This window comes from Lepus europaeus, chromosome 10 (assembly GCF_033115175.1).
Source record: "Lepus europaeus isolate LE1 chromosome 10, mLepTim1.pri, whole genome shotgun sequence".
In the NCBI taxonomy this organism is placed as follows: Eukaryota; Metazoa; Chordata; class Mammalia; order Lagomorpha; family Leporidae; genus Lepus; species Lepus europaeus.
In genome coordinates, this window is record NC_084836.1 from 105,968,803 (window position 1) to 105,984,161 (window position 15,359).

Below are 15,359 nucleotides of genomic sequence, written 5' to 3' on the forward strand. Positions count from 1 at the left end.
CTAAGGGTCAGCGAGTGTGTGGCGGAGTCAGAACTTGAACCCAGGCAGTTTTCTTTCACAGCCTTATTTTGTCTTTATAGTAAGAGCAGGGATTTCAGAATTACAAAGGCATGATTTTTGCTCTCGGGGAACAGTACCAAAAGATAAGATGATCAGTTCTCCTAGAAGTTAAAATAGTGGACACTCGAGAAGTCAGAAGACTGGGCAGATGTAGCAGGAATACAGGGCAGAAGGGATGCAGTGGATCTGGCCTGGGGGTCTTGCAGCAGGCCTTGGGGGTGGTGGAAGTCCAGGGCAGCGTCAAGGGACCAGTCAAATTAGAAAGCAGTGGGAAGGAGTGTGCCAGGCGAGGAGAACCCGCAGAGACCAGTGCTTGGAGCCAGTAGCATGTTAGATGTTCAGTGAATATTTGATGAATGAGTAAACCCACAAGGAATTGAAACCTGGGCGATTGTGCCGTGTTTCAGACTTAGAAAGAGGAAGCTAACTGGAGGAAGATTGATCAGGATTCTAGCTTGTGTCTTACTCCTCCTATAAGATGCTCCCCTAAATAATAAGTTCTGGAGGCCGCAGGCAGTCTGTGGCGTAGCTCTCTTCGGTTCTGGCGCCCAGCCTTGGTCTGGTCATCTGTGGCCCAATGGCGTCAGAACCCCGGGCTGAAGGAGCAGTCCAGCACTGTTTCCTCAGCAGCAGTTGTGGGAGGGGGGACCTCCTCACATGGCCTCCAGCACTGGGAAGCATCAAGCTGGGGCCCTGTCAGCAGGTGGCTTGAGGTGGTCTGGGGTAGAGCTGGCCCTGGGTCCTACACAGCACAGCACAGCACAGGCTGAGCACACAGAGCGTTGGGCAGGCACGGGTCTCATGCATCACTCTGTTTGCTGCCCATGTAGGTGACCCTGATCCAGTGCTGAGGTGCATTGTCTCAGGATTCTTTGCAAATGCAGCCAGGTTCCATTCTACTGGAGCTTACAGGTAATGTCATGCTTTGTGGAGTCATTTGTTAAAGGTGAAATCTTTTTTATAGCAGAGATCTTTTTTATGGCAGAGATCTTCCATCTGCTGGTTCACTCCCCAAATGGCTGCAACAGCCAGGGCTGGGCCAGGCCAAAGCCAGGAGCCCAGAGCTTCTTCTGGGTCTCCCGTGTCAGTGCAGGGGCCTAAGCACTTGGGGCCATCTTCTGCTGCTTTGCCAGGTGCATTAGTAGGGAGCTGGGTGGAAGTGGTGCAGCTGGGACCCGAACCAACCAGCGCCCATGTGGGATGCCAGCATCACAGGTGGAAGCCTAACCTGCTGTGCCACAATGCTGGTCCCTAAAAGTGAAATCTTAAAATGATTCAGACCTTGCCTAAAGCTGATGCAGGAATAGAAGAGACATTGATTAAATAGTTTAAGTTTATTTCATGCTCCTTCCAGAATGGAGTTGAAGTTAGCTATGTAGTTTTATGCACATTATCTTAACTCCAGAAATGGTCCTCAAAATATTCAGCCCATCCATGTGTTGTGGTGCACGTTTCAGAAAGATGAGAATTACCTGACGGAGACTGGTAATGTGCCCATTCTAACAGAGTAATAAGATTGGAAGAAAGCGTTAAGGATGATCTTTCCCAGAGAAGTTACTTTTACTCTAGGTGGTTCACTATGTCTTCAGAGAGATACAGGGCTGTTGTCAGCACCTACGCCAGGATGTTGTGGTCAAATTTGGTCTTTGGAGGTTGGCAAGTGTTTCTTCATGTGCTAGGTGTGGCACCTGCTCCAGTCTACAGCCCATTACTGCCTGTTCCATCAGCTAAGCACAGAAAGTCACTGATTGTTGAAGTCTGCCCAATAGCTTTTAGCGTATCCAAGTCCAGTAGAAATGAAAGCATAGCTTAGCCCCAGTCATTCTGCTTCTTTGAATTGTGACTTCTGGTCTCTTCTGTCCCTAGACTCGTTTTAGTCTCCTAACCTCACTGTAGCCTGTTTAAAGTGCAGCTATTAGTATTTCCTGTTCTTTTAAAGAACTCTCGAAGGGCTCTCTCCCCAGCCCTTGTTTGGATTTCTTCCATACATTATTTTGCCGTTGGCTTTTCCCCCTCAGAGTCCTGTTACCTTGAGATTAGCCAGGGTACTGTCCTGGACTCTGGGCTTCTGTTACCAAATTCAGAGTTGCATTGAGCATTTTTTAATTTAGGCAGCGATCTGCTCTGTGTGGTGTCCTGTGGCTGATTGATAGCATGGCCTCTATGTGTGTCCCTAGTGTGTTCTGTTGTTAGTCCAGGCAGTGTTGTAGCTGTCAGTGTCTTCATTTTGTCACCCCTCCCTGCTCTGTTGTCCATGTTGAGGTGGCTCTTCAATGTGGAGGGGAGACCTAAGACCTTCCCTGGTGAGCCCTGCTGCTATGCCATTGTGATTGTTCCCACTTTCCTGAGAGTGTTAATGAGGAGTTTCTCCTGAAGTTTACAGCATCCTTTGCTAAGTGTCCTCAAAAAGATGAGACAGCATTCGATGTGGGTCAGCTCACTACCAGCTAGCAGGGCAGCCGGGACCAGGCGTGTTGCCAGAAGCACTTGCTCAGCAGACAGCTCCCTGGCACACACAGGAGCACCGTGTACCTATGGTGGGCAGCAGCCTCCGGTCTGGGGCTCCCTTGTGACCTGACCTCACTGATGGCCGTGTGCTCGGTAAATTGGAAATACTCTTTGAGAGAAATTAGTAGTCCAAGGTTGAGCTCCTTTCTTCTTTCCTACTGTTGCCCCCCCTCCCTGTGTTTTTTATCCTTAGTAGAATAGCATGTAGAGGAGTCACGCGTGCCAAGTCCGTCCTGGAGGACATTGTTTGGAAAGGGAGCACGCAGAAGATAACAATGAACCCTGGCTGAACCCTGTGTTTCTAAATGTTGTTTCTGAGTGCCCACATGAGGCTTTTCTTTTATCTTTTTTTTTTTTTTTTTTTAGCTTTATTCCTGACTTCTGGAGTGGTAGCTGGGGAGAGCCGAGAATGTTCACAAGAGAGAATGGAGAGAATTGTTTTGTTTGTGTGAAGTTTAAGCGGCGTGTTTCTGGCAGTGGGACTGTCTGCCATAAGTGTGTAGAATGGTTCTCTGAGGGAGGTCTCCTGTTTTTCCAGGACTATCCGCGATGGCCACGAGCTGCACATCCACCCTGCGTCGGTCCTCTATGCAGAGAAGCCGCCTCGATGGTAAGGCCCCTCCTTCCCTTGAGCCTGGGGACAAGGCTCATCCTTACCTCTGGGCCACCAGGCCTGGCACAGACCTGGAATTCAGCCTCTGGGTTCACATTTGTTCACTTTGTCATGCTGAATTGTCTGTAGCATTTCTGCTGTATTTTTTTTTTTTAACATCTGTTTATATATTTGAGAGGTAAAGTTACAGTCAGAGGGAGGGAGAGACAGAAAGGTCTTTCACCCAGTGGTTTATTCCCCAAATGGCTGCAATGGCTGGAGGTAAGCCAATCTGAAGCCATGAGCCAGGAGATTCTTCTGGGTCTCCCACGCAGGTGCAGGGACCCAAAGACTTGGGCCATCTTCCACTGCCTTCCCAGGCCACAAGCAGAGAGCTTGATCAGAAGAGGGGTACCCGGGATACAAACCGGCACCCATATGGGATGCCGGTGCTGCAAGAGGAGGCATGGCCTACTGCGCCACAGCTCTGGCCCCTCAGCTGTGTCTTACATCTCCTATTCCATTTGCAAGGTGCTTTAAAGGAAGGACTGCAGAAAGGGGGCGTGCCTGTAGTGGATCCAGACCGTTCAGGTGGTGAAGAAGGGCCTTGGCCCTCTGCTCTCACTGGGTTTTTCAGGAGGTGGACAGCTGTGGTGTGGCAGATTCATTCATGGTTGTGATTTGTCCTGAATCGACACCTCAGATATCTCAGAAACTTCGGTCTACTAAAACCTAAGGATTTGAAATTATACTCTTGGCTTTTTGGTTGTCTATTACCTCAGCCTCAGGGAAGTCCATTTTTCTCCTTAAATAAAGGTGTAATTCATACACAGTGATGGGTGAGTTTTGACAAATGTGTACACGCATGTAATCCATACGCCATGTAAGATATATTTTTATCACTCTAGAATGTTCTTTGTGTGTCTCTTTTAAAAACAGATTTATTTATTTATTTGAAAGGCAGGAGTGACCGAAAGCGAGATCTTCCATCCACTGGTTCACTCCTGAAATGGCTGCGATGGCCAAGGCTGGACCAGGCTGAAGCCAGGAGCAGGAACTCCATGCAGGTCTCTCACATGAATGGTAAGGGCCCAAGAACTCGAGCCATAATCTGCTGCTTTCCCAGACACATTAGCAGGGAGCTGGAGTGGAAGCAGAGTGGCCAGGACTGGAACCGGCACTCTGATGTGGGATGCTGACATTGCCCGTGGTGGTTTTACCTGCTGCACCGCAGCACAGCCCCTCCTTTACGTCTCTTCACAGTTCCCAGCATGTTCAGAATCAGACAAGCCTTTGCTTCTGTTTCTTCGTTTCCCGATAAAGTCATTGGTTGCATTCAGAGAGCTGTAAATGCAGATTAAGAATTGAGAACGAGCTTTTGCTGATGGCTGACATGTGCTAGAAGTCGTGTATAACTTAGAGTTTTATCTGTAAATGGACACGCTGTTAGTCACCACCCAGGGCATGAGGCTTAAATGAATACATAGATGGTGTATGTAGTATATAGTGCCTGGTACCTAGACTAGATACCTCCTAAAGGTTGTGGGAATAACTCATCATCTCATCTAGGCGGGCAGCTGTGGCACAGTGTATTAAACCACCACCTGGGGTGCCGGCATCCCTTATCAAAGTGCTGATTTGTGTCTGATCTGTGACTACTCCTCTGCTGATCCAGCTTCCTGCTTGTGTACCTGGGAAGGAGCAGATGACAGCCTGAGTGCTTGGATCCCTGTCACCCACGTGGGAGATCAGGATGAAGTTCCTGGCTTTCCAAAAAAAAAAAAAAAAAAAAAATTAAAAAGCCAAACTATCTCTAATTATCATTCCTTGACTGTCATTGGAAATGATTGGAAATTAGCTCATGTTTCATTTTGTTTCAGGGTTCTCTACAATGAAGTTATACAAACCTCCAAGTATTATATGAGAGATGTGACTGCCATTGAGTCTGCATGGCTGTTGGAGCTGGCTCCACACTTTTATCAACAAGGAACGGTAGGAATGAACATAACCTGTCCCCCAAACTCTTCTTTAAATATACATTTATTTTCCAATTCAGTGCCCTACATTTTCCCGCAGTCTCCCACTGCACCCATGAGCTAACGGAGTAGAAAAGCCATTACTATATGCCAAAACATTCTGGGTGAAAGCACACTATCATTTACTTCATAGCGAAGTCCAGTTAAAAATACAGCGCTCCAACTCCATAAGAAACAAAAGAAAATTCATCTCTAGCTCTTCCTGTCTCTCTTTGCTCTTCTACATAATTTCTGAAGAAATTGTACCACGTTTTAGACCCCCGTGCACAAGGAATGGCACTGATGCTCTGATGATGTCTGCCTCAGAGACTGCACAGGTGTGCAAGCTAAACCCACTGATGGGGGCGGCTGAACACCAGTGGTCCATGCACACTTCTCCCACAGCTGGTCCGCGTGAGGGTGAGTGGGGCAGAGATTATAGAGCAGATTCATAAGTTCGTTTTCTTCATTTGTACCAAAAATGGTCAATTTTTTGCCCAAAAAAGAAAGGGCCATATACTTTTTTTTCTAAAAGATTTATTTATTTGAAAGTCAGAGTTAACAGAGAGAGGAGAGGCAGAGAAAGAGAGAGGTCTTCCATCTGATGGTTCACTCCCCAGATGGCTGCAATGGCCGGAGCTACGCCAATCCGAAGCCAGGAGCCAGAAACTTCTTCCAGGTCTCCCACATGGTGCAGGAGCCCAAGGACTTTGGGCCATCCTCTACTGCTTTCCCAGGCCATAGCAGAGAGCTGGATCGGAAGAGGAGCAGCCAGGACTAGAACCGGCGCCCATATGGGATTCTGGCGCTTCAGGTCAGGGCATTAACCCACTGTGCCACAGCGCCATGTGCCATATACTTTTTTTTTTTTAACAGGCAGAGTGGATAGTGAGAGAGAGAGACAGAGAGAAAGGTCTTCCTTTTTGCCGTTGGTTCACCCTCCAATGGCCGCTGTGGCTGGCGCACCGCACTGATCCAAAGCCAGGAGCCAGGTGCTTCTCCTGGTCTCCCATGCGGGTGCAGGGCCCAAGCACTTGGGCCATCCTCCACTGCACTCTTGGGCCATAGCAGAGAGCTGGCCTGGAAGAGGGGCAACCGGGATAGAATCCGGCGCCCCAACTGGGACTAGAACCCGGTGTGCCAGCGCCGCAAGGCGGAGGATTAGCCTATTAAGCCACGGCGCCGGCCGCCATATACTTTTAACAAGATTTTTAACTAAAGCAGAGATAGAGAACCTTTTCTTTTTGCCAAGGGCTATTTGGATATTTATTAACATTATTCATGAGCCATACAAAATTATCGACTTAAAAATTAGCCTGCCATTAGACGTACTGAATCTCAAGTCCTGCCTGCAGTCGCCTTGGCAGGGCCACAGCAGGTGATTCAGGGCCTTATGTGGCCCACGGGCTGCACATTCTTAAAGGAGGCTTGTGTTTGGAAGCTGGCAGGGGAGTTCATAAACTTGCCGGCTAACTAAAGCCCAGAGAGCGTTCAGTCCAGGTATTTCAGGTAATTATAAGAGTAGGTTTAAATCTTCCACCTTGTTCTCTTATCCACTTTAGTCTTTATCTTTTTCTTCCCTTTTTTAAAAACTCAATTATCAAATCTCTTTAAATATTCTCTTTTTTTCTGATGGCTTTTTATACCTCTAATTTTTTTTTTTTTTTTGTGGTTGCTCCAGAGGTTAATGCGTCTTTAATTCACTGCGATTGACCCTCAGTGTTATGCTGCCTGGTATATAATGGTGTTAGTGACCTGCAATAGTGTAGTTAATGTCTCCCTTCTCAGTCTTTGTGCTATTCTTTGTGTCCTAGGTTTTATTTCTGCACATGCTTGAGCCCTAAATACATTATTACCATTTTTATTTTAAGCAGTTGTCTTTTAAAGAGATTAAGAAACAGAGGAAAAAACATAGCTATCATTTCTGTCATTCTTCATCCTTTGAGTGGATCCAGGTTTCTCTCTGATGTCTTTCCCCTTTGCCCAAAGAACCTCCTTTGATGCCTTTTTCAGTACAAGTCTCTGAGCATTCATTTATTTGGAAGTATCTGTATCTCAGCTTCATTTCTGAAAGATGCTTTTACTGCCTACAGTAATGGGCTGAGAGTGTGTGTTTTTTCGGTTTAGTGCTTTGAAGAGCGTCCTCCGTGGCTGTCGGGGTGAGTTGTTTCTAGGGGATACCAGCTGCTGTTTTTGTGGTTGTTCCTCAGTAGTGCCAAGTCTTTTTTCCTCTGGCTACTTTTATAATTTTTTTATTTTTGGTTTTCATCATTTTGACCCATGATGTGCTTTTCTTTGTGTGTTTAGCCCATTGGCGTTCATTGAGCATATTGGATTTTTGGCCTGAGTTTTTAAAAAATTGTATTTGGGGGAGGGGTATGGCATTGTAGCACAGAGGCTCAAACTGCCACTTACAGTGCATACCAGAGCGCTGACTCAATTCCTGGGTACCCTGGCTTCCCATCCAGCTTCCTGCTAGTGCACCAGGGAAGGCAGCAGATGATGGCCTAAATATTGGGCCTCTGCCACTCATGTGGGAGACCAGGATGGAGTGCCTGGCTCCTAGTTTTGGCCTGGCCCAGCCCTGGCTATTATGGCCATTTGGGGAGTGAACCAGCAGATTGAAGATTCTCATTCATTCTCTCTCTCTCTCCCTCCCCCCCCCCCCCCCCCGCCCATGCACGCTCTGCTTTTCAAATAAATAAAACTTTCAAAATAAAAATTGTATTTGGGAAATTTAGGACCACTTATTTTTAAATCTGTTTTCTGCTGCCGAAGCCCTTTGCTCTCCTGGAAGCCCAGATACACATGTGTCAGAGCACTTGTCCCGCATGTCACTGAGGCGCTGTCTGCGCTTCCGAGTGCAGTTTCTCCTGACGTGTCTCCAAGCTCAGGGACCAGTTCTGCCGCAGCGTCCAAGCTGTTAAGTCTGTGCAGAGCGTTTGATTGCAGAGGTTTTCCGTTCTAGCGTGTGCATTTGATGGTTTTTCTTTTCCTCTGTTTAGATTCTGTGTGCTCACTTATTGCATGCATTTTTCTTCCAATCTATAGCAGCTATTTTAAAAGGCTTCTCTACTGATTCAGTAGCTCTGTCATCTTGGGCCTGTTCTATCTCAACTGTTTCTGCTCCTCATTATGGGTCATACATGTTTACTTCTCTTGGCCAGTGATTTTTTGGCTGTATGGATATTATAGATGCTATGTGCTACGGTGTGGAGAATCTGAGTCGTCTTTTCTTACAGAATGTTCGGCTTTTTTCTGACGGTTATCTACTGGAACATCAGTTTGCTTCTGCTGAGTCTTGATTTTGATCTTTAACAGGGCAGGTCTAGAGTGGCCATGTGCCTAGGATATGGACAAATACCTAGAATACTCAGTGAGGTCTCTTCTCCCTGACAAGTTAGATCTCTGGTGTCTCTAGCTCTGCGCAAACTCCAGAATCTTCTTTTCCACTAATAACTCCCCGTAACACTTCCCTGCTGGCCTTACCAAGTCGGGGCCCGAGTCAGTGCAGCTCATTGCTCAGCCAGAGACAGAAGGGCAGTCCGGGTAGATTGTGGCAGCTTCTCTCTTTGACGCCCTGCCCTGCTGATTCCTGTGTCTCCGTGGCCCTTAGCTCTCACTCTCTGAGTCCTCGGTCCAGCCACATTGTTGTTCTCTGTTCAGGATTTGCCAAGGTGTGGAGACCAGGCAGAGAGCTGGGACGAATGTGGCGCTCCCCTCGCCTGCTTCCCTAATTCAAGGATCTAGCCTTCTGCTCGGAACAAATTGCTCTGGCTTTGTTGTCCAGGTTTCATCCTTGTTTATAGCAGACAGGAAAGTCTGAAACTGGTTACTCCTTCGGGTCTACATCTGGACTGCATGGGGTTTGAAAACAAAGTCTGAATCGATTGCCACATTTAAAAATTGGGAGCATTACATGTGGATCTCCGGTTTCTCTTGAAAGCAGTGTGGAATCTGGTAACCCGTGTGCAGCGGCGTCAGCAGGGTTGCCTGCTACTGGTGACGCTCCAGAGCCCCAGCCCTGCTCGCTCCACCCATGGAGACTTCTGAATTTGGGACCCTGTGCATGGAGTGGTTGTCTTACCTCTTCTGCCTCCAGCAATGTCAAGGACAATTGCCCTTTTAACATTTTCTTACGATATTTAATTCTTATTTGAGCAAATCAAAAGCAGTTCAAACCTTTATGATACAGACACAGATTTTTTCAGCTGGAAACGAGATGCCCAGATGATGAAAAGGCAGAGTGTGTTGTCCCTGCTGCACTGGGTTGATAAGAATGGGCTAGGGAGAAAGGAGATCTTGTCCTCAAACCTCTCGGGTGGAAAGCTGCAGGCATATGCAGACGGGAGGTTGAGAGAGAGGTGCTCGTTAAAGTAACGAGAGGCAGGCAGAGAAGGCTTGGCTGGAGACGGCTGGCTTCTGGGGGCTTTTGGGGAATAAGTAGCCAAGAAGCTGAGGCAGTTGCTTTAAGCCAAGCCCACAAAGTTGAAGAACAGATAGCTTCTGAAGTTGGAGGAAAATGATAAACCCACATTTCTTTCTTTTCTTTTAATTAATTGATGTATCTGAAAGGCAGAGTTACAGAGAGAGAGATCTTCATCTGCTGAGTTTACTCCTCAGATGGCCTTAATGGGTGAGGCTGGACCAGGCCGGAACTGGGAGCCTGGACTCCATCTTGGACTGTCATGTGGCTTGCAGGGATCCAAGTGTTTGGGCATTTTCTGCTGCTTTCCCGGACACATTGGCAGGGAGTTGGATCAGAAATGGAGCAGCCAGGACTCAGCCGGCACTCACATGGGATGCCAGCATGCGGACAGCAACTTAACCCACTGCACCACAATGCTGCCTCCCCTTTTCTTTTTTTTAGAAGATTTATTTATTTGAAAGGTAGAGTTACAGAGGGAGAGACAGAGTGACAAGCCCACATTTCTGCATTTTTTTTTCCTCTTCAGACGCCTGTTTTTCAGCCCATTGTCTCCGCTGTGAGTAGATACTTTGTAGGGAGGCCAGGACCTCTGGACATGACCTTGTGCAGTGATCTCATTGAGCAGCTGGGGTCCCAAAGGCCCTGAGAAACTTAGCCCTGCTTAACTGAAGCGTCTAGAGGCACTGCTGCTGTCAGCTCGCGCCTGCCGACTGATTCCTCGGCAGCTCTCCCGAGCACTGCTGGCTGCCCATGTATGGCAGAGGCTGCCTAGTTGGGCACAGAGCAGTGGCTCACAGCCGTTTGCAGCCCACAGATGTCCCTGCTCCGTTCCTGGCACTGGAGGTGACTTTTCCATTACCGCTGTTCTGCATAGTGTTGCTCTCTCAGGCCCATAAGGGGGCCTGAGATGGTCAGAGTCAGCCGTGTTTATATTCCACATTCTTCCTGGAGACAGGCACCAAAAATGGTCTCAGAGGCACAGTGGCGTCAGCTCCCATTCCCAAGCTAAGACCGTAGATGGTGACATGGGCCACAGGGGTCACATCAGGTGCAGTGCAGGGAGGAGAGAAAGCAGCACCATTCAGCAAGACCCACAGGTGGACGGAGTGGGCAGGGCGGCCCGTTCGGAGATCTGTGTGCCTGACTCGCAGAGGTGTTTTTGTTTTCTTGGGAAAACCCTCTTACCTGGCTTGCAAGAACCTGTGCTGGTCCTTCCTCAGGCAGCCCTGGGTAGCAAATTGGAATCGTCGCAGCTTTCTTGGACCTGGGTCCTGTCCACCTGGACATCTTCCTCGCTGTGCTGGTGGTGCTGTCTCTCATGTCCCGTGTTCTCTCGGGGCCTGTGGCTCTCCAGGCTTTGGGGCTCGCTGTCCTGGGCTGTGGGGAGGGGGTTGCCGAGAAACAGGATTTGGGCATTGAGTAGTTGGGGGTGGGGTGGGAGGTGGCTATCCTCATGTGAGATCCTGCTGCAAGGGGCGTGTGCCTGTGGTGTCTCCATTGCTTGCATTGTGGATGGGTGTCGGGATCCCTCAGCTGGCGAGCAGAGGTCCTTGATTACAGCTGCATGTTCAGGAACAGGCATTGTGTACAGTGGGGTTGGCCACTGCTGGGGACACCTGCACCTCATGTCAGAGTTCCAGGTTGGAGTCCAGGCCACCCTGTGTTTCCATTCCAGCTTCCTGGAATGCACTTAGCAAGGCAGTGGTTGGGTCCCTCTGCCACCTAGGTTGGAGACCACGGTGAAGTTCCTGACCCCCAGCCTGGCCAAGTCCAAGCCGTTGCTGGCGTCTGAGGAGTGAACCAGCTGATGGAAGCTTTCTCTGTCTCTCCCCTTCTCCTTGTCACTCTGCCTTTTTTTTTTTTTTTTTTTTCAGGATTTATTTCTTTTGAAAGAGTTAAAGAGAGAGAGATCTTCCAACTGCTGGCTCACTCCCCAGATGGCCACAACATCTGGGGCTGGGCAGGCTGAAGCCAGGAGCCAGGAGCTTCTTCCAGGTCTCCCATGTCAGTGGCAGGGGCCCAACCACTTGGGTCATCTTCTGCTGCTTTTCTTAGGCACATTAGCAGGGAGCTGGACCAGAAATGGAGCAGCTAGGACAGGAATTGGCACCCATATGGGATGTCATCATTGCAGGCAGAGGCTTTACCTGCTATGCCACAGTACTGGCCCCTCAGACAGATCTTAACAAAGAACCAAAAGCCGGGGCCAGCGCTGTGGCTCACTTGGTTAATCCTCAGCCTGCGGCGCCAGCATCCTATATGGGCGTCGGCTTCTAGTCCCGGTTGCTCCTCTTCCAGTCCAGCTCTCTGCTATGGCCCAGGAGGACAGTGGAGGATGGCCCAAGTGATTGGGCCCCTGCACCCACATGGGAGACCAGGAACAAGCACCTGGCTCCTGGCTTTGGATCGGCGCAGCGCCGGCCGTAGCGGCCATTTGGGGAGTGAACCAATGGAAGGAAGACCTTTCTCTCTCTCTCACTGTCTAACTCTGTCAAATAAATAAAAATAAATAAATAAATAATAAAGACAAAACATAGGAAATTATACGGTCAAACCAAAAAGAAGAAGAGGAAATTAGAAAACTAAAAAAGAAAAAAACAAAGAATCAAAAGCCAGTGTTTGCATTGGCTGCCTCAAATGTATATTTTAGAATTTCTAGCACTTTTGGCTTTGCTTTAGAGTGTAAAGTCTATTTTTATCCCTTTTTCCAGTTACCTGGTTCCTGTGGCATTGATGTTAAGTGTCATCTGTTATGGTAGAGAGGGATGTTTCTGGGAAAAATAAAAACGTGTCACTCAGAGCTGTCCTGTTCCTGTCCGTGGCTGGTCCCTGAGATGCCAGTCGGGGGCAGAGTCTCATGTTACCAAGGAGGGGCTGCTTTTCCTTGACTGTTGCAGCAAGTCTGAGGTGGTCTGCAGCCCAGGCACAGTCCCCTGACACAGGCGTTGGGCTGCCACGCTGTCCTGTGGGCTGGGGCAGGGGAGAGTCTGTTGTAGCTTATGTAACTGGTTCAACCAGGGGGGCTGGCCTTGGGCTGCTGGGGGCTTGTGTGAGGCCCAGGGCTCCTGTGGACTTACCCCCTCCCGACTTTTTCCTGCGGGGTACAGCACTGAGGGAGAACGTGTGGGCTGGATGCAGGATTGCATTTGGTTATTCATGCAGGAGTCTGGCTTCTTTGTTTAACCAACCCCACTCTGATGCTGTCTCTTCTCTTGCAGCACCTGTCCCTGAAAGCCAAGAGGGCCAAGGTCCAGGACCAGTGAACAGGGCGCAGCGGCAGCCTCAGGCATTGCTTGGCGTGCTGTTCCCCAAGGCTGCTGCCCCTGGTCCCGCGCGGAGAGCTGGCACTGGCTCGTGTGGAACCTGCAGCCGGCTCACGAGCCCTTTCTTCCTGCTCCCCTCAGCGTTTGCATTCCTTGCTGGGATCCGGAGGAGTTCCTTCATGGGCAGGCATCCCATGGCACCACACCCAGGAAGAGCGGGAGTGGGCCGTGCCGCACCCAGCTCCTGCAGCCTTGCTCACACACTCCGCGTGGCACCTCGGCAGCCCCAGTACAAGCCCAGCTCCGTGGGGAACGAGAGGAAAGTTAGGCTCTGAAGGCCGAGGCGCTGTGGGGTGGACAGGGGGTGCCGGGCTGGCTCTGTTTCACCTGCTGGTGCCACGGCTTTGTTGACTAATGGGGCCATTGCCAGGCGTTCACAGGATGTGTTTGGGAAAGGTCGGGACCATGACCTGCTGGGGATTTCTGGCAGAATCACCAAGGGGTGTGTCTGGTGAGCACGGCGTCCCCCACACCAGCAGCCCCTGTGTTCTCTGTCCACGTCCCTGTCTCTCTGCCGCGGGGACTTGCAGGGGATTAGTTATAGACAGAGAGGACTCCTGTGCATGTCTTTGATAGCAGGGATGTCTCAGCTTCACACGTGGGCTTAGCTCTCCGGGAGTGTGGTCCCGAGTCCTGGGCCGCTCACTGGGCACCGGGACATGCATCAGCTCCGGCCTCACGGCAGGGAACCACTAGAGTTTAGATGCTCTAAACTTCTGTAGCTCAGGAACACACCTATTGTCTACTTGTCTTTTGTTTGTGCACCTGGGTTCAGCGAGAACACACGGGCATGGCCTTCCAGCGGCCGCTGCTCTGCCTGTCCTCAGGGCTGCTTGGCTGTGAGGATGGCTGCGTTTTGCCATGTGACCCATGCGATCCCCTTTGTGTTTCAGTGCCATTTATTTAAAAAACATGTAGCTTGAAAATTTATTTTTGTACTGGTGTTAGTTTGATGTGCCACTTTGGGCACCAAACATATATGTCCTTTTTATTTCATTTTATAAACATGTAAATAGTAGTGGTGACTTGTTAACAAGAGTAAACCTTTATATCTGAAGTAAACGTACCCCTGCCGTCCAAGGTGCGCGTGGTCTGTGCTGTCCTGAGGGCCTGCGCCGAGGCTGAGGCTCCGGAACTGAATTCCTACGAGACCTTATTCTAGCCCCTCTAGGGTGCATCGTTTAGGGGACGACTCTAGGGGATGCTGGACGTTGGCAGCCCCGTTGGGATCTCGTGTGAAGCACGCAGGACCAGTTTGCAAGGCCACGGTGCTGTGGGAGCATGACAGGGAAGGTGACAGGATCCACACCTGACTGTGAGAGCAGAGACCGAAAACCCTGGGGCAAACCACGTGCAGGGGAGCAGATGGGAACTGCTGCCTTCCCCTGCTCCTCCGTGTTTGCGGGGCCCGAGCGTGGGCGTGCCGTCTGCTCCCCACCTCTCCCAGGGCAGGCCTCACCGGTTGTGTCTTGGCGTCATGTTACAGCCCGTTGTGTGTGGACGTGGGTCCTCATCAGGGCCGTAGCCACAAAATTCCGCGACAGAGGGCCCTGTTTCTCCCCGAAGAAGCACAAGTCCGCAGCAGGGGCTGGTGGCTCGGCCTGGACCTGAGAGGTGAGAGCGTTTGGCTCTGTCTCCCGACGGCCCCGCAGCCACCCCCACACACGACAGCAGGGCCCGGTTGCCTGGCAGCTCACAAGGCTTTGTCCCCTGTGGTTCTAGGGACCGAGTCCCCTCCGGCTTCACGTGGGTTTCCCAGGATCGCTCAGTGAGTCCCTCAGCTCTGCTGTGGCTTCTCTGAAGCAAGAGGAGAGGGTGGGGGGAGGTGGGCCTGGAAAGGCAGCAGCAGCGCTGCCCGGGGGCCTTGGGTGGGCACCTCCTGTGTTTATGGCTCATTCGGGCCCTGCCGCCCCCTCTGCCCCTCTGCAGCTCCTTTCCCTGGGGGTTGATCGTCGTTGTCCCCAGAGCCCGGGGGCCATCCTGTGGGTTGCTCTGTCCGTTCAGCTAGTGCAGGTTGAGCCCTTGGGCGGTGTGCACTGGGCAGGGCTGGGGCAGAGCTGCAGGATGCGTGACCCAGGAAGGAGACAGGCCAGGGAGACGGCAAAGAATGGCAGGGCCAGGGCCAGGGCCAGGGGCCAGGGGCCAGGGGCCAGGGCAGCATCCGGAAAAGGCGGCTCCATGACTGGATGTTTCCTCGTGAGTGCACGCTGGTCTCACTGTCTGCTGCCCTGTCTGGCCCCCTGCTAAGCTTTTCACTGTGGCCGTGACCTGGGAGACCTGCAGAGCCCCTGGCTCCGTATGAGCTGCTGTGTCCTTGGGGCACCACCACCCGCCACCATGCTGCTTCCTCTTCATGGATGAGGCTCTGCTGATCGGGTTTGGGTCGCTCCCTTGCCTTGTACCCCTGCTCCGCTCGTGTTCAGGACACGGTG

The 15,359-nt window shown here is 50.7% G+C and overlaps 1 protein-coding gene across 3 annotated transcripts in view; it reads left to right on the forward strand.

Annotated features, from left to right (window-relative positions):
• Positions 1 to 13,999, forward strand: part of DHX35 (DEAH-box helicase 35) — a 72,504-nt gene extending 58,505 nt beyond the window's left edge. For 2 of the 3 annotated variants that reach the window (XM_062204198.1, XM_062204200.1), the window contains exons 19-22: positions 891 to 972; positions 3,107 to 3,178; positions 5,041 to 5,152; positions 12,823 to 13,999. In XM_062204198.1, the coding sequence (XP_062060182.1) occupies positions 891 to 972; positions 3,107 to 3,178; positions 5,041 to 5,152; positions 12,823 to 12,867 (311 nt within the window). In that variant the 3' untranslated portion in view covers positions 12,868 to 13,999. Of the gene's footprint in view, positions 1 to 890; positions 973 to 3,106; positions 3,179 to 4,120; positions 4,211 to 5,040; positions 5,153 to 12,822 lie in introns of those variants that run through there. The other variant, XM_062204199.1, reaches the window with a different exon arrangement.
• The last annotated feature ends 1,360 nt before the right edge of the window (positions 14,000 to 15,359 follow it).